Source organism: Leuciscus leuciscus (assembly GCF_965113295.1).
Source record: "Leuciscus leuciscus genome assembly, chromosome: 22".
In the NCBI taxonomy this organism is placed as follows: Eukaryota; Metazoa; Chordata; class Actinopteri; order Cypriniformes; family Leuciscidae; genus Leuciscus; species Leuciscus leuciscus.
In genome coordinates, this window is record NC_138746.1 from 23,375,576 (window position 1) to 23,399,828 (window position 24,253).

General features: G+C 36.1%; 4 protein-coding genes across 4 annotated transcripts in view; 2 read left to right on the forward strand and 2 right to left on the reverse strand.

Annotated features, from left to right (window-relative positions):
- Positions 1-10,616, forward strand: part of LOC309486905 (putative methyltransferase TARBP1) — a 63,441-nt gene extending 52,825 nt beyond the window's left edge. Inside the window, 1 exon segment of the mRNA XM_082154373.1 lies at positions 10,167-10,616. Within this exon segment, the coding sequence (XP_082010499.1) occupies positions 10,167-10,338 (172 nt within the window). The 3' untranslated portion in view covers positions 10,339-10,616.
- Positions 56-3,778, reverse strand: LOC309486993 (uncharacterized protein). Its single transcript, XM_082154529.1, has 3 exons — positions 3,698-3,778; positions 3,433-3,617; positions 56-844 (listed from the first exon to the last, which is right to left on the reverse strand). The coding sequence occupies exons 2-3, from the start codon at positions 3,612-3,614 to the stop codon at positions 67-69; spliced, it is 960 nt and encodes a 319-aa protein (XP_082010655.1). The 5' UTR covers positions 3,615-3,617; positions 3,698-3,778; the 3' UTR covers positions 56-66.
- Positions 10,617-10,719: 103 nt separating the features above from the next.
- On the forward strand, positions 10,720-17,001 carry LOC309486906 (5-hydroxytryptamine receptor 1D-like; the record flags this gene model as incomplete). Its single annotated transcript, XM_082154374.1, has 4 exons — positions 10,720-11,245; positions 12,345-12,505; positions 14,984-16,225; positions 16,936-17,001. The coding sequence occupies exons 1-4, from the start codon at positions 11,098-11,100 to the stop codon at positions 16,999-17,001; spliced, it is 1,617 nt and encodes a 538-aa protein (XP_082010500.1). The 5' UTR covers positions 10,720-11,097.
- Positions 17,002-19,789: 2,788 nt separating this feature from the next.
- Positions 19,790-20,996, reverse strand: LOC309487020 (solute carrier family 35 member F3-like). Its single transcript, XM_082154567.1, has 3 exons — positions 20,846-20,996; positions 20,637-20,726; positions 19,790-20,067 (listed from the first exon to the last, which is right to left on the reverse strand). Exons 1-3 carry the CDS (start codon positions 20,949-20,951, stop codon positions 19,829-19,831), a joined length of 435 nt encoding a protein of 144 aa, XP_082010693.1. The 5' UTR covers positions 20,952-20,996; the 3' UTR covers positions 19,790-19,828.
- Between the last annotated feature and the right edge of the window lie 3,257 nt (positions 20,997-24,253).

The following is a 24,253-nucleotide window of genomic DNA, read 5'->3' on the forward strand; positions in this document are numbered from 1 at the left end:
GAATACATAAACATTATCATTCTGATGGTGCGTTTCAAGAAAAAACAGAGTATCATAAATTGTATCTCAGCCATCTTGTAATGTGTTTGCAATTTCTCTGCAGCATGTCTGATACTTAACAGTAGTATCTGAGATGGTCTCAATTGCCTGCATAATGTTTTGCTGCTGCTGATGGCTCAGATTGATTCTGGGTTGCTCCACAACTACAGCAGGAAAATGATCTTCGCCATCATCAGTCACAGGGAAGTTTTCTACGCCATGTTGCGCCAAAAGCTCTTGTAGAGTTTGTGTGCTGCAAGGATCTTCACCAAAAACATTGCTGATGGCTCTGCAGTTTGTCTCCATGTTGGCAAGCATTCCTGCAGTCCATATTTGGACAGGTGTTTTATTGTTCTCAGTTCTGATTTTGTGGTGATTCCATCCTTCCCTAAATAGACCCAGTCTCTTTTGTATCTCTGGCAGGAAGACAATTTGCAGGGACATCTTTTGGACATCATCATCTGGATCAAGGATCTCAGAATCCTCAAGAGTGTAGAACAAGTTGTAAAAGTACTGGAGCACATGCAGGAAAACATCTCTCCAAAGTCGCTCTATGCGTTGATTATGAACAGATTCTCCTGTTATGTGACTCCTCCGTTCCACCCCTTGAACAAGATTCATGAAGAGGGCGATTTGTGAATTTTCCCCTCCATGGTCAGATCGCACTCGCGAAGGAAGGCCATAAAGACATGTGGCCTTCACAAACTCGGTCAGCACAGTGGAGGCACGGTTATTTGTGTTGCAGCTCAGGTAGGTTATAAGGCGAGATTTCCCATCAATGGCTCCATGTACAACAAAACCCCACCTTTTATAAAAAAAAAGGCATAGAAACAACACAAGGTTAATTAAGCAATAAAAAAATAAGTGCATTCATAGTATCTTAAATGTCACTAGTAGAGCTCCAAACCATAAAATAAGATGGGGCAGATCTGATCCTGGATCGTAGCAATAGATGATTAAGTGCTTGTGTTATAGATTAGCAGAGTGCGATATTGACAAATTATTTCTTGATATTTTTTGTGGATTTTGTAAATAATGATAACACAATATTTGTAGTATATTTGTACTCTTATCATGAAAAATAACTTATAAAAACTGCATTATATTAATTTGTGTTGTTCATTTTAACCTTTAGTAATGATACCAGCTGATACAGCATTAGTTAAGAGATTTATTTTTCCTTGAGAAAAATTAGCATGTAGCTACTGTACCTGATATTTATCTAAATTAATCGATATTGAACAAAATTTCATGATTTTCATGATAAACTTGCAATTTGATTCCAATCTTAAAGGAATACTTCACTTTAAAATGAAAATTCTGTCATCATATACTCACCCTCAAGTTGTTTCAAACCTGTATCAATTTCTTTCTTCTGCTGAACAGAAAGGAAGATATTTTGAAGAATGTCAGTAACCAAACAGTTAACTGGAACCATTGACTTACATAGTATTTTTTTTCCTACTATGGAAGTCAATGGGACCAGTTGACTGTTTGTTACTGACATTCTTCAAAATATCTTCCTTTCTGTTCAGCAGAAGAAAGAAATTGATACAGGTTTGAAACAACTTGAGGGTGAGTATATGATGACAGAATTTTCATTTTAAAGTGAAGTATCCCTTTAAGATCGGAATCAAATCACAAGTTTATCATGAAAATCATGAAATTTGTGTCAAGCACTTAAAATAACAGTTGTCTGTCCGTCATGTAAACATAACATGTTGTCACTAAACTTAATGAAGTTCTATTTAGTTACCAATTGTTTTGACAACCACAATATTGTGATGCAAGGTTTTTCCCTCAAAATGAATTTGTAAAAAAAAAAAATTAATTACAAGTGATTTTTTTTCCTGCTGTTCACACTTGCTAAATATGATTCCAATTAGATATGCACAAAAATTGGGTTTGGCCTGACAGTCTGAATAAGGCTTTTTCGACACAGGATTTATGCCCAGAAGCCCTTCCTGATGTAACCCAACACTGGAAGTGCACTAACTTGTGCAACCCCAGTACTACTAGGGCCCTGTTTACACCTGGTATTAGGATGTGTTTTGGTCGATCGGATCACAAGTGGATTAGGGAGACAAATTCCCATTTACACCTGGTGTTTAAATCCGTCTCTTTTGTCCTGATTTCTTTGAGAGGAGGGTCGGATAAATGTATGGGCTTTTTCAGATCTTTCAGTCTAATGGACGAAATAAGCTCATGCAATGTACATATGAATGACAAGACCAGCCGAACACAGGGAGTGTGTATTAGAAATCAGGAATGGTGAGAGAACATTGTATTTGCTATGTTTTTCGTCTTCAAAACCAAACTTGGGTCTTCAGCCGACAAAGTTTAAATCCCATCTGGCTAGAGCTCTTCTCATTAAGGTTACGCATTAGGTCAGTAAGAGGAGAGTAGACATTGACTACGTTTACATGCAGCCAATAACCCGTTCAAAACCGGGATATTAGCAATAACCCGGTCGCGCACGGCCATGTAAACACCGGCAAAAACCCGGATATGCTCATATCCCGGTTTTTAAAAACCCGGATATTATACCTGGGGTACCCCCTTTCTAACCCGAATATTTGGTCATGTAAACGCGTATCGGCATATCCCCATCAAAAGGGACATTGATTTGTGTTCTGCGCATGTTCTATTCGCAAGGAATCTTGGTCTTTTGAGTAGGGACGGCGCATACAGAAACCCGCGTGCAGTATACCGGAAGTAAACAAGAAGTAGAGGTAAACATGGCGAGACGCAGCACAGCACCACACTTTTGGAGCGAGGAGGAAAGCGCAAACAAAGGCGATCGCTATCTGCCCCGAACTATTCATTATCCGCGTGCTGCTGCTGTTGTTGTTGTCTTTGGATACAGGAAAAAGAATCGGAAATCGGAAATATTGCGTCTTAAGGAAGTCCGTACGTCCAGACGCTAACCGTGCGTCGCCGTTTACATCGGGATATTGCAAATTCCATGTATACAGGAGTAACTCTCTCTCCTCACGCATGTAAACGCGTTATTCCGAATGTTTCAGAAACCCAAATAGTGACTCTAACCCGACCATAACCCGGATATTGGCTGCATGTAAACGTAGTCAATGATTTGTGGTTGTTCGAACACATTCTACCACATTTTTTGCGTTTACACTATGAAAGCATCTGGTCAAATGCTTTTTCAACTACCTCTGGAAGTTTTCAAAAGCTCAGAAAGTTTTAGACCATGTTTAAGCCTGTATTTAGCATCGTCCACTTGTGATCCGATCGACGAAAACACATCTTAATACCAGGTGTAAACAGGGCCAAGGACACTCTCACATGCACTCACTCCTATTGGCAATTTAGTGTTTCCAGTCCACTGAACTCGTGTCTTTGTATTGTGGGGAGGGATGAATAGTGTATTACCTAATCAACCGCATATTTCCATCTATGTGCCATAAGCTGTTTGGATGAGGAACATGGTAGACTCTTCTGGCAATGGCATTACTCCACCTGCGTGCAGTCGCGGTGGGATCGATTAGGGTAAGGGCTTCTCGGACCCTGCACCGCTGGACAAACAGCCCTTCTCCACGTAGCAGCCCCCTCATGATCTAAGAAGTAATAATAAAAGCACATTTATTTAATTTGACAGTATGGATGCAGAATAATGAATTTGACTTTCCTAACACACCTCACTTCCTGTGTTGGGATAGAGACTGTGAAGTCTTCTGACATGCTGAATGAGCTCTTCCTCAGTCACTTGTCTTTGCAGTTTTCGTATAGGAATTCCGAGCTGTTTAGTTTTCCTATAAAGAAATGAAGATGAGCAGCCCAGAATATTGGCCATCTGCTTAATGGTGTGTCCCTGTTTCATTAGAAACTCAATTTGCTGCTTTGAAACATTAATGGAAGGTCTTCCACGTACACCTAAGACAAAAAGAAACAAAGAACAATTGAACAACAATTAACAGACACTGCTGAGGACACACAAGCATTCTTAACAGTGTCTCTCCACTGGTTGCTCTGCTCCGCACCATTATGAATGCCCGTGCGGCCGTGTGCATTTTAATTAATCTAGTAGGTTTTCAATCTATTAAGTAGTCTTATCTATCTAAGTGTAATCTATTAAATGTAAAAAGCACAATTTTAATTATTAAATACAATTAAATATGAAGTGTCTGTGTTCCTTTAATAATTTGTTTGCAAAATTCTAGGAATTTTCAAAGTTGGGCATGGGAATCAATTAACGCATTAATTTACAAAATTGCATGTAAGCCTTACAGGGAATGCAGTTGAAAATGATCTTGTTTAAAACAACCAGATTTAATGCCAATTCAGCAAAATTTTTACCCTCCACATTCCTCACTCACTTCAGGGCTATTTCTGTTTCATTTTACATTTTAAATGGGACTTTTTTTTTTTCATTCATGCTTTTCTGTTGTTTTATTTCTGTAAGAAATAAATCAAAGTTCTACTCACAAATAAATCTGTCAAAAAGGTCTTATTTATTTTATTTTTTTAATTGTAAACTGTTACTTTGCATGCATGTCTGCTTATGACCAAACAAAATGTTTATATAAATGTTTGAGTATGATACCATTTGTATAAATTACCCCAAATTTCCAATTGATTCCCATTTAGTTTCCAGTCCATGAAAAGTTTCTAGAAATGTTCTGCCCTTTTACAACCCTAGTAAAAAATAAAAAAAAACCTGTCTACTATGTGAAATTGCTCTTTGGTCAGGTTAAAAAAATAAATAAAAAAAACTGAAAAACACATTAATGAGTTAACAAAGGTCGCCCAAGCCGACGAACCATTGAAATTCCCCAAAGTTATGACATAGTTAAAATCAATTTGAAAATTTGCGATTGTTGCCGGTGGGTTTAATTGCATCAAAGAGGCCAGTCTGGGGTATTTTTGCAGTAAATAGCTAATTCAGAACCAGAGACGGAGAGTTGCCACGTGTTCAAGAAAGACGCCGTAGCGACCCAAATATAGCCTAGTTTAAATTAACAGGTCTAACATTTTAATAACTTAGAGAGAACAACAATTTTACTCACCTAAATGTACACGTCCGGCAGAGTAGGACTATGGCAAGCCGTTTTAACATTTAATCATTTAAACCGACTAGTCTCTATTTTCATGCTACTAGTACTTATTTTTTAGATACTAGTATCTATTCCATTAAGTACTAGTACTTATTCATTAGCTACTAGTGCTTATTCTTTAGGTACTAGTGCCTATTCTTTAGATACTAGTGCTTATTCTTTAGGTACTAGTACTTATTCAATAGATACTAGTACTTATTCATTAGATACTAGTACTTATTCATTAGATACTAGTACTTATTCATTAGATACTAGTACTTATTCATTAGATACTAGTACTTATTCATTAGATACTAGTTCTTATTTATTAGATACTAGTACTTATTCTTTAGATACTAGTTCTTATTTATTAGATACTAGTACTTATTCATTAGATACTAGTACTTATTCAATAGATACTAGTACTTATTCATTAGATACTAGTACCTATTCATTAGATACTAGTACTTATTCATTAGATACTAGTTCTTATTTATTAGATACTAGTACTTATTCATTAGTTACTAGTACTTATTATTAGATACTAGTACTTATTCATTAGATACTAGTACCTATTAAATAGATACTAGTACTTATTCATTAGATACTAGTACTTATTCCAATAGTGACTAGTAACTATTCTTTTGTTACTAGTAACAAATAATTTTTTTTGCCATTGACTTCTATGGGGATCTGTCATTCAGATATCAACTATTCAGTTCTGACTAGTATGCATTCCAATTGTGACTAGTACATATATATTAGATACTAGTAGTTATTTATTAGGTACTAGTACTTATTCAATAGATACTAGTACTTATTCATTAGATACTAGTACTTATTCATTAGATACTAGTACTTATTCAGTAGATACTAGTACTTATTCATTAGATACTAGTACTTATTCAATAGATACTAGTACTTATTCAATAGATACTAGTACTTATTCATTAGATACTAGTACTTATTCATTAGATACTAGTACTTATTCATTAGATACTAGTACTTATTCAATAGATACTAGTACTTATTCATTAGATACTAGTACTTATTCATTAGATACTAGTACTTATTCATTAGATACTAGTACTTATTCAGTAGATACTAGTACTTATTTAATAGATACTAGTACTTATTCATTAGATACTAGTACTTATTCATTAGATACTAGTACCTATTAATTAGATACTAGTACTTATAAATTACATACTAGTACTTATTCAATAGATACTAGTACCTATTTATTAGATACTAGTATTTATTCCGAATGTTACTGGTAAGATTTTTTATTTTACTAGTCACAACTGCTTTTTTACTCGTCTTATGTTATGACTAGTCAGAAATGCCACTGGATAGTTCAATTAAAAATCTTACTAGTAAAATAAAAAATCTTACTAGTAACATTTGGAATAAATACTAGTATCTAATAAATAGTTACTAGTATCTATTGAATAAGTACTAGTAGCTAATTTATAAGTACTAGTATCTAATTAATAGGTACTAGTATCTAATGAATAAGTACTAGTATCTAATGAATAAGTACTAGTATCTATTGAATAAGTACTAGTATCTAATGAATAAGTACTAGTATCTATTTAATAGGTACTAGTATCTATTTAAGAGGTACTAGTATCTAATGACTTAGTACTAGTATTTATTGAATACATACTAGTATCTAGTAATAGGTACTAGTATCTAAAAAATAAGTACTAGTACCTAATAAATAACTACTAGTATCTAATATATATGTACTAGTCACAATTGGAATACATACTAGTAAGAACTGAATAGTTGATATCTGAATGACAGATCCCCATAGAAGTCAATGGCAAAAAAAAATATTTGTTACTAGTAACAAAAGAATAGTTACTAGTCACTATTGGAATAAGTACTAGTATCTAATGAATAAGTACTAGTATCTATTTAATAGGTACTAGTATCTAATGAATAAGTACTAGTATCTAATAATAAGTACTAGTAACTAATGAATAAGTACTAGTATCTAATAAATAAGAACTAGTATCTAATGAATAAGTACTAGTATCTAATGAATAAGTACTAGTATCTATTTAATAGGTACTAGTATCTAATGAATAAGTACTAGTATCTAATGAATAAGTACTAGTATCTATTGAATAAGTACTAGTACCTAAAGAATAAGCACTAGTATCTAAAGAATAGGCACTAGTACCTAAAGAATAAGCACTAGTAGCTAATGAATAAGTACTAGTACTTAATGGAATAGATACTAGTATCTAAAAAATAAGTACTAGTAGCATGAAAATAGAGACTAGTCGGTTTAAATGATTAAATGTTAAAACGGCTTGCCATAGTAGGACTGGTCTTGCTCTACATTTTGCACCAGCAAAATCCTTCTTAAGTCGATGAGCGAGTCTTTAAGTTCGTCCGCTGTCTCTGTTCTTAACAGACCGGCAACTCTTGATAAATTTCTGAGACATGCCTCTATGGCACGTAGATGTCGTTGACCACAAAAGCCATAGTGGTACGTCCTTTCAATGGCATAACATTGCCTTCCAATTTGCCTCAAAACCTCCTCTGCCATTGCCAGGTTGTTCACAGTTCATCGCAGTTCTTGAGCACGTAAAACATCACGCAAAAACGTCACGCTCTTTGAATATTTATAAGCAGTCGTCATTACTATGCACATATCCAAAAAGGAATTCATTACTATGCACATATCCAAAAACGAATTCTTGATATCTGCAATAACAATTTTTACTAGTGAAATTTAAATTTTAACATGTAACAATTAAATTACAGATATCAATAATTAAATTTCACATATCAAGAAGTATGTTTCTTACTAGTTGTAATTTCATTTGTGATATCAAAAATGTATTTCTGCGAGTGATGACGTCATTTTTGATATCAACAATTGAATTCTTGATATCAACAATCAGAATTTCTGATATCAAGAATTGAATTGTTGATATCAAGAATTAAATTGTTGATATCAACAATTCATATCCTACATGTGTTTTAAATGTTAAAAGGGCGACAAAACTATTACAGATATCAAAAATGTATTTCTTACTAGTTGAAATTCCAGTTTCACATATCAGAAATACAATTCTTACGAGTAAAAACCTTTATTTTTTATATCAAGAATTCAATTGTCACTAGTTGCAATGTCTATTCTTGATATCAACAATTGAATTGCTACTAGTAACAATATTCATTTTTGATATCAATAATTCCATTTTCACTAGTGACAATGTTAATTTCTGATATCATGAATGTGATCGTTACTAGTAAGAAAGCCATTTTAGATATCTGAAATAATATTGATATCAGAAATACATTTTCAGATATCAAAAATTAAAATTTTTACTAGTAGCAATTTAATTGTTGATATCAAGAATAGACATTTCAACTGGTGACAATTGAATTATTGATATCAGTAATTCACATTTTTACTAGTAACAATGTAATTATTGATATCAAAAATTATATTTCTACTAGTAAGAAATCCATTCTTGATATCAACAATTGATTTTGAATGGCAGCCTATGGTGACATTTCACTAGTGAAAATATAATTACAGATATCAACAATTCAATTGTTGATATCAACAATTACATTTTTGATATCAACAATTACATTTTTGATATCAAGAATTAAATTGTTGATATCAAGAATTAAATTGTTGACATCAAAAATGTAATTGTTGATATCAAAAAATGTAATTCTTGATATCAAAAATGTAATTGTTGATATCAAGGATTCATATCCCGGAAATGAATAAAAGTTAAAACGGCTTGCCATATTATGTCTATGGTCGTAACGCTCGCTTGGACAGAAGGTGCGAGCCGAGCGCGAATTCCAGCGCGACGCTTCACGACATATGTGGCTCATTTAAACCATTTTCAGATAACGGTCTTAAAGTGCGAGTCTTCGAGATGTAAGTAGCTAAACCAAACAACTGTTGACGATAAAACTATTAAAGGAGTAACAGAAACAATCAGTTTGCAAAGACTGTATCAATCAAATCTCAGCTTTTGGAGACTACGAGAAGAAGAAAGAGAGAATGTGATTGACCCTTAATTGTTTAAATACATTTTGAGGCCATTGTACAATCTCTTTCAATTACTTGTTATGAAGAGCAGCGTTGTGAAGGGATGTGAAAATAGAAACGTTTCAGTTTGCGCTGACGATGCAGTTTAACATGAGGCTAATTGATGTCTCTCCCTGTGAGATTTCCTCACCTCTGAATGCAGAGAGAGAGAGAGAGAGAGAGAGAGAGAGGAGCATGTTCTGACTATGGTTCTGACCACAGACTGGTTCTGACATGCCGAGCGCTCATCAGCAAAACCACCCAACATATTATTTAAAAGCTTGGTTTATTAGTTCAATCAGCACCTGCACTTCTTATCTGACCTCCTCAGCAGGCCTAGATTAAATTAGTGTTTCAATTTTTACAGAATGCATTTAAAGACCATGTAAATATTATTTTGTTTTATTAAGCTTTAAGGTCATCTATATGCAAGTGTAGACCTACTTCTATATTTACAGAATGCATTTTAAAAGACATTCAGATTTAAAAATTACATTTTTTATTTATTTTATTAATTAAGGTTATTATCTATATGCTAAAGTTGACAAACTTTCAGTAGATAGGCTATACACATTAACATTTAGAGCCTTTCTCTTTAAGGAAGATGTAGCAAAAAATACAGATGGCTGATCTTGTCCGAAGAGGCATATGCTAATTTTTGTCCAATATAATTCCCAAATAGCATTTCATTTTCCATGTGCTTCTTCCAAAAGGAAATACGGGAACCAAAAATGCACTTGTCAAGTAATTTATTTTTAGGCATTAAACAGGGTAAATGTTTTAAACATAAACATTATAGTATTGTAGAACTGTGAATGATGGGCGGGTGCCGATTTTGTGTGGGTCTGCTCAATGGCGTAAAAGTACTATTTTAAATGGCTTTATAAACTCATTAGCTTGACTTGAACATACCTTAGCATTCCATCGAATATTGATTTTTTTTTTTATTCTGCTTGGTGCGGTGCATGACTCTAAAGTGTCTGTTTGTCTCCGAACAGTAATGAAAGGGAAGGCATTCCTGCAAACCTGCTGCAGCTGGTGGATGTGTGTGTGGAGATTCCTCAGAACGGTGTCACCCGCTCCCTCAATGTGCACGTGAGCGCCGCCCTGCTGGTGTGGGAATATACCCGCCAGCATTTAGGACAAAACCCCGCAGCCCCTCGGTGCTGAATTTGCTGAGCAAGTCTTCTGTGTTTTAGCAGAAAACATCTGTCAGTATTTGGGAGATGTTGCATTTTACACCATTTTTCTAAGGAAAAGTTGTGATGCATAAGATGCGTTTTGCATGACAAGACTCTGTTGTTCCTTTTCCTTCCCTTTGAGTTTTTATTTTTCACTCTGTATTGACAAGTGTTGTTTGATGACTTTGTGTTTTATCTTATATTTTAAGAGAAGTATTTTAATATACATTTGAATTTAGATTAAATAAACTGTTTTCTCTCTCACAATGACTAAGTTGATATTTAATTCACATTTACACATCATATTTGTTCCCACGCATGTAGCATGGACAAATGCAATGCAAAAGGTCTCAATTAATCACATCCATAGCCGTTGTAATCCCTTGAGAAACTAAGCATCTGTGTAAATATAGACTGTTTAAATGAGCCACATATTCAAGCGGTCTGTTTTCTCTAGCTGTGTAATTCACAAGTCAAGCGTTTGATTTTTCCATGTTGTCATCGCTGTGGATAAACTGATGAAGGGACCCTGGAGATAGTAAACTGCACTGTCAGGTGCTCACAGGGCAAATGAAGAACCAGAGAGGAGTCAGAAGCAAACTGTCTGCTTTAAGTATAGGCAGGTTATTATATTTTGATCAAATACTGTAATATATTCTTAAATGAGCTTTTTGCATTTTTTTTAAACTAAATGGCCAGGTTGCTTGTGACGCACCTGAGATCGGGATATCAGACTGAGTGTTTTTAAATGGAGTCCTCGGCTGGTGAGTGGTTTGATTCAGATGAGTCTGAGTTTCAGATGCGGACTGCACTGAGGAACTCAACCGTTCTGTCGCCTCGAGCGCGTCTGGTGCTGGAGACTCTGATGGTGCTGATGAGTCTGGCCGCAGTGACGGGTGAGCTTTACACTACGCTTCATTAGTGTGTGTGAATGTCAGAGATGTCGTGTGGACATGAGAAAGTTTTGCATTTGATGTCTAACTATATTTCAGATGAATTATTATGGTATAAGATCAAATGATTTGTGTTAAGTTGTATTAGCTGTAACATGCAAAAACTAATATTTTAGAAGAAAACATTTCTTGTGAATATTGTTTTGACTGGTATCTAAAACAGTGCTAACAAAATCCATAGCCCTAATGACATCATCCTGCAGGATATGACTATTTTTGGTGGGAAACGACAACATAAACATCTAGTTTACCTCCTCTTTACCTACCTCCAGTTTGTAGTGTGTTGTGGCATTATGTGCTTTTGCCTTTCTCTAAAACATTCTATCCTGTAAGACATTAGTATGATCATTTCAGAATAAAAAAAATAAAAATAAAAATATATATATATATATAGTTTTAAACACATTTTGGTAACACTTTACAATAAGGTGTTGTTAACATTAATGTATTAACTAACATGAACAAATACAGTAACAAATGTATTGTTAGTTCATCTTTGTTAACATTAGTCAATCAAGACCCAGCTGTTTATTGTTTATGATATTCACAGTGCATTAACTAATGCTAACAAATACAACTTTTGATTTAATAATGTATTAGTAAATGTTGAAATTAACTAACACATATTAATAAATGCTGTAGACATGCAGCTGTAGATATTACTAGTTCATGTTTACTAATGTTGTTAACTAATATTAACTAATGAAACCTTATTGTAAAGTGTTACCTATATTTGGGGTGATGTCAAGAAAAATTGAAATAAAATGCATCAATCAAAACTTACTATGCTGCAAGATTCAGAACTGAAAACGCTTTACTCATTCCAAATAAACTATTGAAACTAAACTGCAAAATCATTGCAGACATCTGTGCTTTTGTGACGTCACACTCATAAACACATTGACACAATATATAACAAATATTGACATTGACATGATTTCTTTTTTTCTGACTATTTTATTTTATTATTTTATAATAGAATTTGTACAACATTAATACAAAAATGTGTTTATTCTGTTGTGCTTTTGTTCCTCCTTTTCAGGAAACTTTCTGGTCATTGTGATTGTGGCAGCCACAAAAACCTTCCACACCGTGACCTCCGTCCTGATCATCAATCTGGCCATTAGCGATTTCTTAGTGGGAATAGGTGTCATGCCGTTTGTGGCAGTTTCCATTATGAACAACAGATGGGTCAACTACAATGTTAGTACATAATGCTTTACATCCAACATTTATAACTTAAAGGTGAAGTGTGTGAGATGTCTGAACCACTAGCGAGACCAAACGGAATCGCAAAAGTAATGACCGTTTCCAAACCATCTGCCATTCGCTGACCAAGCCATTAGTCCCGCCCCCAAACTCAAGCCATTGGTTGAATTAATGTTGCAGGTTTAAGGCCTGTTCATAATAAAAATGATAACGGAGGATAACATTCTTTTTATTATAAGAACCCCACAGTTTTAAATGCTCTGAGCTCTTAGTGATTTCAGTTATACCGTTCCTCTATCGTTATAGTTGTGGTGTGGACTTCACTATTCTCTTATTAGAGTAAAGGGTTAGTTCCCCCAAAAATGAAAATTCTGTCAGTAATTGCTCACCCTCATGTTGTTCCAACCCCGTAAGACTTTCGTTCATCTTCGGAACACAAATTAAGATATTTTTGATGAAATCTGAGAGCTGCCTCACTCCTTCATAGGCTTCTTTGTAATTGAAACTTGCCGGCCCAGAAAGTTAGTAAAGACAATGTTTAAAATATTCTAAGTGACTACAGTGGCTCAACCATAAGTTTATCAAGCGACGAGAATACTTTTTGTGCTAAAAAAATAACGACTTTATTCAACTATTAATTTTCTTCTGTGTGGGCCTCTGAGTGAGTTCACGTAGTGTAACAGCGCAGCGCTTCTGGGTTGTACGTCAGAACGTAGGCTCACTATTGGGCGACGCTGGTCATGCGTGTAATGCTGGCCAATAGTGAGCCTACGTTCTGACGTACAACCCAGAAGTGCTGCGCTGTTACACTACGTCAACATCTTGGGAGAGATGGTTGAATAAAGTAGTTATTTTGGGGGGGTTTTGCGCACAAAAAGTATTCTCGTCGCTTGATAAACTTATGGTTGAGACACTGTAGTCACCTGGACTATTTTAAACACTTTTTTTTTTTTTTTACTAACTTTCTGGCCGGCAAGTTTTATTTACAAAGAAGCCTATGGAGGAGTGAGACAGCTCTCAGATTTAGTTTGTGTTCCGAAGATGAACGAAAGTCTTACAGGGTTGGAACAACATGAGGGTGAGTAATTACTGACAGAATTTTCATTTTTGGGTTAACTAATGCCTGTTCACCCAGATAACCGCAACTATAGCGATAACTATATTACACCAATGAATGACAAACGTTCTGTTTATTATAAGCTCTTTAAAGTCAGAAGGGTTCTGATTGGCTGTCAATGTTTTTAACATTCATCAGTAGGAAAAAAAATTCAGCATTTTCCTCTTGCATTTTGAGCGCTGTTGAACGGATTCTTAAACCCCTCTGATTGGCCATTGCGTTCATAACATATTTGTCTCTAAATTGGCCATTGTGTTCACACCGCTCAATCTGTGGTTGGCTACCATGATCAACGCTTCAAAAACATGTCGTCTTTGACGCTCTTCATCAAGCGCTGAGTGTTTGAAAACGACATATCAGTGGATCTGTCAATCAGTGGATATATTAGGGATCCGCTGATAGATGCCTGCTTTTAAACGCTCTCGTGTGTATCTATGTAAGCGCTCTATGAAGAGCGTCAAAGATGTCATTGTTGATCATTGTAGCCAATCACACACATATATCTTGAGTGCGTTATCACAATGGCCAATCACAGACATGTATGTTGAGCGCGTCAACACAATGGCCAATCACAGACATATATGTTGAGCGCTCAGCACAGTGACCAATCAGAGGTGTTTAAGAATCTGTTCAACAGCGCTCAAAATGCTAGAGGGAAATGCTGGTATCGTCACAATTTAAAATTTCAAAACTTGGTTCCTAGACTTGGTTCCTAAGTCGATACTTTTTGAAAACTCTACTAGGATGATTGACATTCTGAAACAAACATAACAATGTTTTGCATAGAACCAGTGTTTATTTTAACATTGATAAAATGACATAGATCACCTTTAAGTTGTTAAAGTTACAAAATAACATTCTGAGTAGGGATGCACTGATATGAAAATTTTGGCGAATACCGATATTTCTTTTTATTTGAAAGCCGATAACCGATATTTTGACCGATAAATCTAAATCCAAATTTTTATATTATTTTTGAGAGCCTAATCACAAAAACAAAAGTCTCACCATTAAAGTCATGTCCCAAGCAATTTTATGTAGCCTATATGACAGACTTGTGCTGCACATGCTGCACTTAACTGTATTTTCCTTTTTTTTTAAGTGATTCTAATCATATTTCAAGCAATTCAAAACCATCATGGTGAACAGTGCGCATCTATAGTGTCTGAGCTGAAGGAAATAATCCCTTATTTATCGTCTTTAATATATCGTCCATATTTTCTTATCAGGCCGATAACATTAAAAATGAACATATCCACCACCATATCGGTATCGGCATATATATCGCGCATCCCTAATTTTGAGTGCATTAACAGATGTTTTTGCTCATTTTGAACTCTCTCTTGATCTTCTAGGATCTATGTCTGTATGTCGGCTACACATCCTCAGTCTACTGCACCGCGTCAGTTTTAACACTCGCCGCTATTGCCCTGGACCGTTACTTCTCCATCGTGGACTGCCTGCGGTACGGTTCCCGCTGCACGATATGGAGAACCGGTTCCGTGGTGATATGGATTTGGCTGCAAGCTATGTTGACCAGCTGTCCTCCTCTCCTCGGCTGGAGCAACATCAGTTTCGTGGCTCCCATGTACAGCTGTGCCGTGAACTGGGCCAAAAGCCCAAGCTACACGGTCATTATGGCCTCCTTATCTTTTCTTCTACCGGCTATAGTCATCCTGTTCTGCTATGTGAAGATTGTCCGCGTGGCACGATACCATGCTAGGAGGATCCACAGTTTGGAAGAACATCTCCAGCGTAACAGAGCCACATCTGTCTTGAATCTCCAACACTCATTCATGGACACTTACACACCATCCAGGCTGATTTACTACGTGAGTGGGAGGTTTGTGACGGATCAGTTGGATGTTCCTGATGAAGTTGCTCCAGATGCACCATCTGAGATGTCTTCCAAGCCAACTGGTGGACGTCTGCACTCTTTCATGGCTCAAATCCATACCAGTAGCCCTCAACATCCCAGTCAACCTCAGCATCATGGAGTTCTGAGGTTATTTCTGGTCATCGCCGCTTTTTTCTTATGCTGGACGCCCTACATCAGCGTAGCTCTGGTGCAGGCCACCGAAACCGCCCTGTCCCGGCCCAGGAGCGTTGTTCCCCCGTCTGCTGTCACTTTCTCCTATTGGCTGGTGCTGTTTAATTCAGATATCAACCCGTTGCTGTATGCGCTCCTCAGCAAGCGCTTCCAAGGTGCCTTCCAGAGTTTGAGATGGAAGATCCAGGCCAGGTTGGGATGCGTTGTGGAGAAAGTAGGAGCTGAGAGATCTACAGGTGGAGGTGAGAGTGACCCCACTAACAGATCGACCCACACTTCCACGGCGCACTCCAGAAACGACAGGGAGTCGACGTACTCTTCCGTTTTTGCTCTCAGCTCTCAGTTTCCCAACAGCCTCAGGGAGCAACTGAATAATGTTCTTCCGCTGGCAACTTGTTCTCGTCCTGTTTGTCATGAATGTGGCGGACGGGGTTCGAGGGCGGTGGACCACCTGCAGGTTCCCTCCAAACAGCGTGAGCGGAACAGACTCCCTTATTCTGCTGCTACTAAAAAGAAACAAGCCACATTCTTTTATGGACAGATCACAGTTAGAGTGGAACATATTTGCTGAGTGCATCACATACAGTCCTGCATAATGGAAACAAAGATGAATGTTATTTGTATTTTGTGGGTGGATGATTATTTCAATGGAATGTTATGGGTTCAATAAAATGTAAGTTCTATGAGGCATTAAAAAGATTAAATAATAATATTGCCATAATGAGGTTGTAAAGAAAATGTAAAGTTTTACAAAGACAACTGAAAAAAAAAAAGAAAGAAAAAAAAACATTGATTATTTATTGTGAAAATGTAGCTTTGCCACCACAGGAATAAATTACATTTTAAATATATATTAATATTTAAGAATAATGTGTTTTTAATCAAATAAATGCAGCCTTGGTGAGCATAAGAGACTTATTAAAAAAATCGTAATTGTTCCAAACATTTGACTGCTATTGTATATATTTATATAATGGATTATTTGTAAAATATATATTTTTCAATATTTAAAGCAAAGGTTTTTATTTATTATTGATTTGTTTGCTTATGGTTGTAACACGGGCCAGTGTTTTAGAGGGCTTTAAAGCAGAAAAAGTGAAGGTCACATTTTTTTGTTAAAGCACTTACATTAATTATTCAGTACAAAACTGTTTTTATTTGAGATTTTAACTGGTCTAAATCTTCCCTTTGTTTAGGTGGACCTATTTTGTATGTGGATGAACTCGAGGTCATGCGTTGCTGACATGATTTCTGTAGGTTGTGGCTTGTCATGTGAAAGTTACTGGGGTTTACCAGCGTTACGTGTTTGTGACATTTAAGTGAACAAATGAAATACCATTTTCATACCAAATACCAAATACCAACAAGGTCAGTAAACAATTTTGTTATATTAGCCTCATGCTAACTTTCTTTTAAGAAACTATTTTAATGTTTACTGCCTGGTCTGTGTTCTTCCTTATAGGTGCTTTATAATAACTGCATTTTTTATTTATACTGCCAGTTATGTTGATGACTTTTATTTTCCTCTCAATTTCACCATTACCATCTTCACTCTGGTCAAAAAGGCAGATTGGCAATATAAAACAACACATGGATTGGAATATCGATTAGTACAAAAATAAAATTGCATCATGCTCTTTAAACTATGTATAATCTTTGTCTTCTCTGATGCATCAAATTCTGTGCAGAAAATGACAAAATATTAAACGATTTAACATAACTGGCAGCTTTTATCTAATCTTCATGGTCTTTAAACTATGTATAATCTTTGTCTTCTCTGATGCATCAAACGACAAAATATTAAACGATTTAACATAACTGGCAGCTTTTATCTAATCAAATTTTGACACAAGGTATATTCTATTTATTAAAACATTCCACAAATTCAATTGATGGATAATTACTGAAACCCACTAAGATGGTCTCTGTGAAATTGGGCATGTTAAAAAAACCATTCATTCTCAGCATAAGCCTGTTTGATATTCATCAGTCTATAGGATTGGTTTGTTTAGAAACAAAACAAACAGAAAATATAGATTTACATGATACATGTGAAAACAGACAAAGCGGATCTATTAAATGGATGATTTATTTGTTTTCTTGTCATTTTCCTCAAATGTGATCGTAATGCATTTCAGTGTAAAAATCATTCCTTACAAAGGTTTACAATAATGTCTAGCAATAATTCCAGAGGAATACAATATTATATTTATTGTCATCATAACAATGACAATGGGAGACAGTGCTGATGAGATCCTATTGCAAATCAAAGAAAAGGCAGTGAAGCCATCATGTAGCATTTATTGGCGTTTTCTGCATGCGTTTTCCTGTAGAACTAATTTCCATCCAATGGAACAGTCCATAAGATAAAAACAAAAATGCAATGCATTGTTTTAAAAAAAAAGTGACTGGAGTCTTATGAAGTGCAGGATGTTTTCAGTGTATTTAAAGGTGGTTATCAGTTCCAGTCACCACCTTTTTCAAAGCACATAGTGTAGGTGCACTTTTCAGAAATGGTCATACATTCACTGGATGCACATGCCACCCTTTAACGGTAACACATCTTGCTGAAGATTGCCTCTTCGGTTCGCCAATACTGCCCCTGAAGTGTCCTCACAGTGGTTAGCATGTGACTGATGTGATGGAATCAAAGTATAGCTTCAGTATAAACAGTCTGGATGCTGTAGTTAACCCCCTAAAAATCTCCATTCACAGTTTAGGAAAGGAAATCCCTTTAGACCTCAGATGCACCCATAGGACGGTAGACCTTTGTTTGTACAAGGAGAGCTGGAAATCTGCAGTCTTCCAGCATCCCAGCAAACCTCAGCACCATGGTATCCTATTCCTGTTTCGCTCTTTCTCCTAAACCCTCCATATCGCTGTTAACCAACATGAGTTCAAAAACACCTTCATTCACAGTTTGGGAAGTGGAGTCCCTCAGATGCAACTGTTGCTAGGTAGAACTTTGTTGTATTAGAAGACAGCATATGTTGCAGTTCTTAATGTCTACGTCAATGTTTGGCACATATGTTCTAATGGGCACTGGTAGTGATTCGTGCCAGTCAGTCTGAGCTCCAAAAAGAGTGTAACCTTCTGAAGATCTGCAGGGACTCTTTATTGTGGAGATATTGGTTCATGGGTCTCTTGAGCAGAGGTCTCAAACTACCACTAGCCTGGTAAAATCCACCATTTGGGCCTGTTTTACGACCATACAGTTGAACTATAGAGTTAATGAAGACATATTTCCTAGCATAATGCTCTGCATGTTTAGTGGAGTAATAATGCTTGTATTCTAAACTATTTAAATGTTCTTTTCTGCAATTAGCAGTGTAAGAAAAATCACAAGCTAGCTGTGACATAATCAGAAATATTTCGATATAAAAAAAGACTACAAAGCTATCAATCTACATATGATATTCAAAATATTTATATATATATATCAGACAGGAAAATAAAGTGGTTGGAGTATAGCTGTAGTGCATCAAAAATAGAAACTTCTATCCACTGAAGACTTATTGCCACAACAAGACTGTTCCCTGTGTAAACCGCTCCTGTTTGAATCTAGTTTGATGTAGATGCATGTAACTCAGACTTATTTTCTGTGCCGTGCAGTGTTTGCTTGTTTTTATTAAATGGGCTACAGCTGTTCTTTTACATTCAAGTTTTAGGCCTGTAAAAGCCATGTGGATAATAAGAAATGTATAAAATTAAATTGCAATATATAATATACATTAAATTACAACAATATATAAAATAAAAATTAAACATTATTAATTGAAATAAAATAACATGTAAATAGTAAAGGTTTTATTTAAAATATTAAAAAATTAAAGTCTATAAAGGGATTGGTGGGCTCGATTTAAGGATAAACTTGACACTTGATAGCCCAAATTTGGCCTGTAGGTCAGTCGTTTGAGACCCCTGCTCTTGAGTTCCAAGACCCAAGTCATTGTTCCAATACACTTACAGTTGTAAGATGAGCAAAAAAAAAAAGTTTAAAAAAAGGTTTGGCTTTAGGAAATCGTCTGTTATAATGTGCATGAGGGTAAATGATGGCCTACGGAGTCTCGTTGACTGAGGAATATGGAATGAATGTCCTTCTCAGCATTATCCAGTCACTGGAATAAGAACGGGAGAAGGTTTGTGCGTGTCAGTGAGGAAACGTGGACATGGAGGTCCTGGCCCGTCGGGTCCAGTTGAGTCCTGAGCTGGTTCCGGTCTCAGCCGGTTCAACAGGCTGTTCCCGCTTTCTGAGTTTGGTGCCGAGCTCAATTAAACACTGATCCCAGTCCTCCGGTAACAGCAGCATTAGGAAGCCCAGACAGATGATCAACACGGCGATGAGTCGCACTGTATTGAAGTGGATATCACAGGTGTACAGGTCCACCACTGCAACACCAACAACACACACTTTAGAGCCACCACGGTAAAATGTCTATGAAGTTGCAATGACTGCCCACTTTGCTGCACGTACTGATTTTGCCGAGTTAGACACATTCCTGGGTCAACATATTTTGTTGATCCTGGAACAACATTCTGGTCCAAAAATTTAGTCCAAACCATATCCCTACCCCTAAACCTAACCCTACCCATGAGCTATGCCTAAAATCAGAAGGAAATGCTTGGTGAATAACATTGACGTAGAAGCACCTAACTCTCCTAAACTTGACATACTGTAAACTTGTCCCTCAAATCTGATTGGACTGTTGTTCCAGGATCAACAAAGATGTTGATCCAGGAACATGTTGCACTTGGTGAAATCAGGTTCTGCCACTTTGCTATACTCAGTGGGACAGGGTTCAAAAACAGTTTCACAAAAAACTTTAGACATTTACAATGAACTAAGAGTGTAACTGTATATATCCCTTTAAGTCTGTCAGTGGCACAAAATATAGGTTTTCTATAAACAAGTTTGTTTTTATATTTAAAAAAGTTTACTTTGATGAAAATGAACTCACTTGCATTGACAGGGACACTCAGCACAATGCCAAGTGAAATCAGCTCAGGGTATGTAATGGCAATGCCAAAATTCACCAGCATATTGAATGCTGTAGAAGAAGAAAATGATGAACAGTTATATGTTATATATCTCTTCTAATTGTTGCACATTACATAAACAATACTCTACTTATAATAATATACTTTTTTCTGTCAGTATTGTATTTACCTAGTAAGAGTCCAGCCACTCCACACATGTAGGCCCAGGGAAGATCAGCTACGGATGTGAAGTACTCAACATGTGTGAAGTACAGTATAACTGGCACAAAGCTCATAAAGACAAAGTTTGCACCGCCGACAATGGTTAGAAACAGAGCCGCCTCTCCAAACTTGCCACTGCCCAAGACAAGCTTGAAAAGCACCTGAGAAAACATAAACAAAAAGACCAGCTCAGATAAGTTAGTTTCGGTTAATTGGTTCATTCAGGTGGTTCATTTCAATGATCATTCAATGCTATTCACATTATACTTGTTTTATTTTAGCTGTAATACATTCACCAGCCACTTTATTAGGTATACCTGATCAACTGATTAACTCAAATATTGAATCAGCCAATCACACAGCAGCAACTCAATGCATTTAGGCATGGAGACATGGGCTCCGTCCAGAAACAGAACAGGGGAATGAAAAGAGTAATTTAACCATCTGAACAGAACCATCAGTTTCTTATTTCAAAGCACCTTTTTAAGCGTATAATAAACCTCTGTTTAGTTAATTGTACAGTACTTGCAATGCCTTTGCCGTTGAACGAGTGTCCGCATATGCAGTCTCGGGAGAAAGTCTTGATGGTTCAGGGGTCAGATGGTGCTGAAGTTGCAATTGATTTTCTCCATGATGAATGAAGAAATTATGATGAACTTGCGATGTTAGCCTGTCTCAGTTGTTGTTGAGGTATTACAATACTTGAGGCCCTGTTGACGTGGTTGTGCCAACTCCGGGACAAAGATCCCTTGGCATTCCACACGGACAGTAACCAGGAGAAGACGAGAGAGAAGAAGAGGAGAAGAACCGTGTGCAGGTGCACTTTAACTTCTATAGAGGTCACTCCTCCAGGGTGGTCAGTAAGCCAATAGTAACTTGCTTTAGAAGGGAACATTTACGACTCTTTGTCTTCAAGGCAAGCATAGTATTTTGCATATGTAACTGGATCGGGTGTTGATGCAGACACTATTAAAGATTCTTGTAATATTAATATGTTGCATATGTATCATCATATAATATACATGATCATTTAGATCAGGGGTTTTCAACTGGTTCTGTGCCAGGGACCACCATTCTGACTAACAAGTAATCGGCGGCCCACTATTGTGTGTGTCTGTGTGTGTAGTGTGTGGATTCCTTTGTCAGATAGCACAGTCAGACGTCGAATTGAGGAAATGGCATTAAAAAAAAAGAAAAAAAGAGTTTGTCATGTCATTTTGCTGTGTACTGAACCTATTCACGGCTCCATCAACATTTCATGCCAAATCGCTATTTCCTTGTTTAAAATGTACTGCAAGATGCAGTTTCTTTCCAAATAGCGATAAGCGCCAAACCTATTTTTAGCCTAAACGCGATACATCCTCTCGACTAATCAGAATTCTTTCTCTCTCTCTCTCTCGCTCTCTCACCCTCAAATCACTCGCGCGTATCGCGCCAGACGCTCAATTTTCCTCATTCGCGCGACCGCGCCGCGCTAAACGCCTCATTCGCGCTGCAGGACCTCCAGATGCGCGTAAACGCGTCTTTACATTGACTTGACATGAAAATCACTTGCGCCAGACGCTCTATTCGCGTTTGGTGTGAACGCTACTCACTCACTCACTCATACAAGGTCATGTTGTGATTTGTTTTATGTAAAGCGGACAATGGTTCTACTTTTTATGGGTTTGACACTTTACTGAATGCCAATGTATTTATTACTGACTGACTTGCCTTTTTTTTAAGACAAACTTTTTTTTTTATGGAAAAAAAGTGATTTCAATAGTGAAATTATGTAGGCTGGAATGCATGTCACGGACCACATGAAATGCCGCCGCGGACCACCGGTTGAAAACCCCTGATTTAGATCATCAAAATACAAATTCGTAGATACCAAAAAGGGTATATTACATAATGTAAACAAGTTGTCACAGAATAAGAATATGTGAATAATAAAATTGACAAAAATGTCAGAAAGAATCTTATAATTCCAAGATGACGACCATACAAGTAATAATCCTACACAAAATGGGTCTTACTCACTAATAATTGCGCACACTATTCGTATTTATACGCACATTTAAACTTCTCATGTAGCCTAAACGTTCCGCCAAATTTATTTCAAATGTTCTTAACCCTTGTGCATCAATTTAAAAAAGTTACTCATAGGTCCAAAGAGGACAAAAATGTCCATGTCAAAAAACTGTCATAAAAAGTTGAAGCTTGGGAGCACAGACTTAACTTTGGTATCATTTTAAAGAATACCCTTAGCAGATTATTGCTGAAGTTAAGTTTATGAAAATTATTTCTGAATATTATTTTATATAAAATATATATTTTATGAAACAAGTTGAACTCTAAAACGGCTAGAAAATCAAAGCCATAAATCTAAATAAGTTGTGTTCCAAATTTGAGGTTGATATCTCAAAAAATTTGCATTCAGTAAGATTTTGTTTGGGCGCAGTACCAAACTTTCCCCATTGGATCCCAGCAAAACTCACAATGAACACAATGATTGGCTTTGTTATTTGCAGTTGAGTTTTTCTCTCTCAATACTACAAACACACACATGCACACAAACACTTTTTTTTTTATAACACACATATCAACCACACTCTGACATCCATACCAACACACGCATACAATTATCATTGCATAATTTATCCAACTGGCTCTATAATAGCTCAAAATTCATGCAGTTAACATTAACAACAAAAAAAAACTTACTCATAGGTCCAAAAGGGACAAAAATGTCCAAGTCAAAAAACTCTCATAAAAATGTTATGCTTGGGAGCAAATACTTAAGTTTGGTCTCATTTTAAAGAAGACCCTTGGCAGATTGTTGTTGAAGGGAAAAAATTGGAAAAAAGTGCAACCAAAAAAATGTTATAGAAGTTTAAGTTTATGAAAAATATTTATGAACATTATAATCAATATTTTATATAAAATATATATTTTATGAAACATTTGGAACTCTAAAACTGATATAAATTCAAAGCCATAAATCTAAACAGGTTGTGTTCCGAATTTGAGGATGATATCTCAAAAAAATGAGCTTTCAGTAAGATTTTGTTTGGGCGCAGTACCAGACTTTCCCCATTGGATGCCAGCAAAACTCCACTGGTGAACACAATGATTGGATTTTCGATATGCAGTTGAGTTTTTCTCTCTCAAATATTACAAGCACACAAACACACTTTTTATTTTATTACACACATACAAATCACACTTAGACATCCATACCAACACACCCACACAATTATCGTTGCATAATTTATCCAGTTAGCTCTATAATATGCCGAAGCAGAAAACAGGAATAAAGCGAGTATTTGCTTTATATGCCTAACCTGAAAAAATGGTACCATCTGATAAAAAATTGTAAAAATGTCAATTTTGA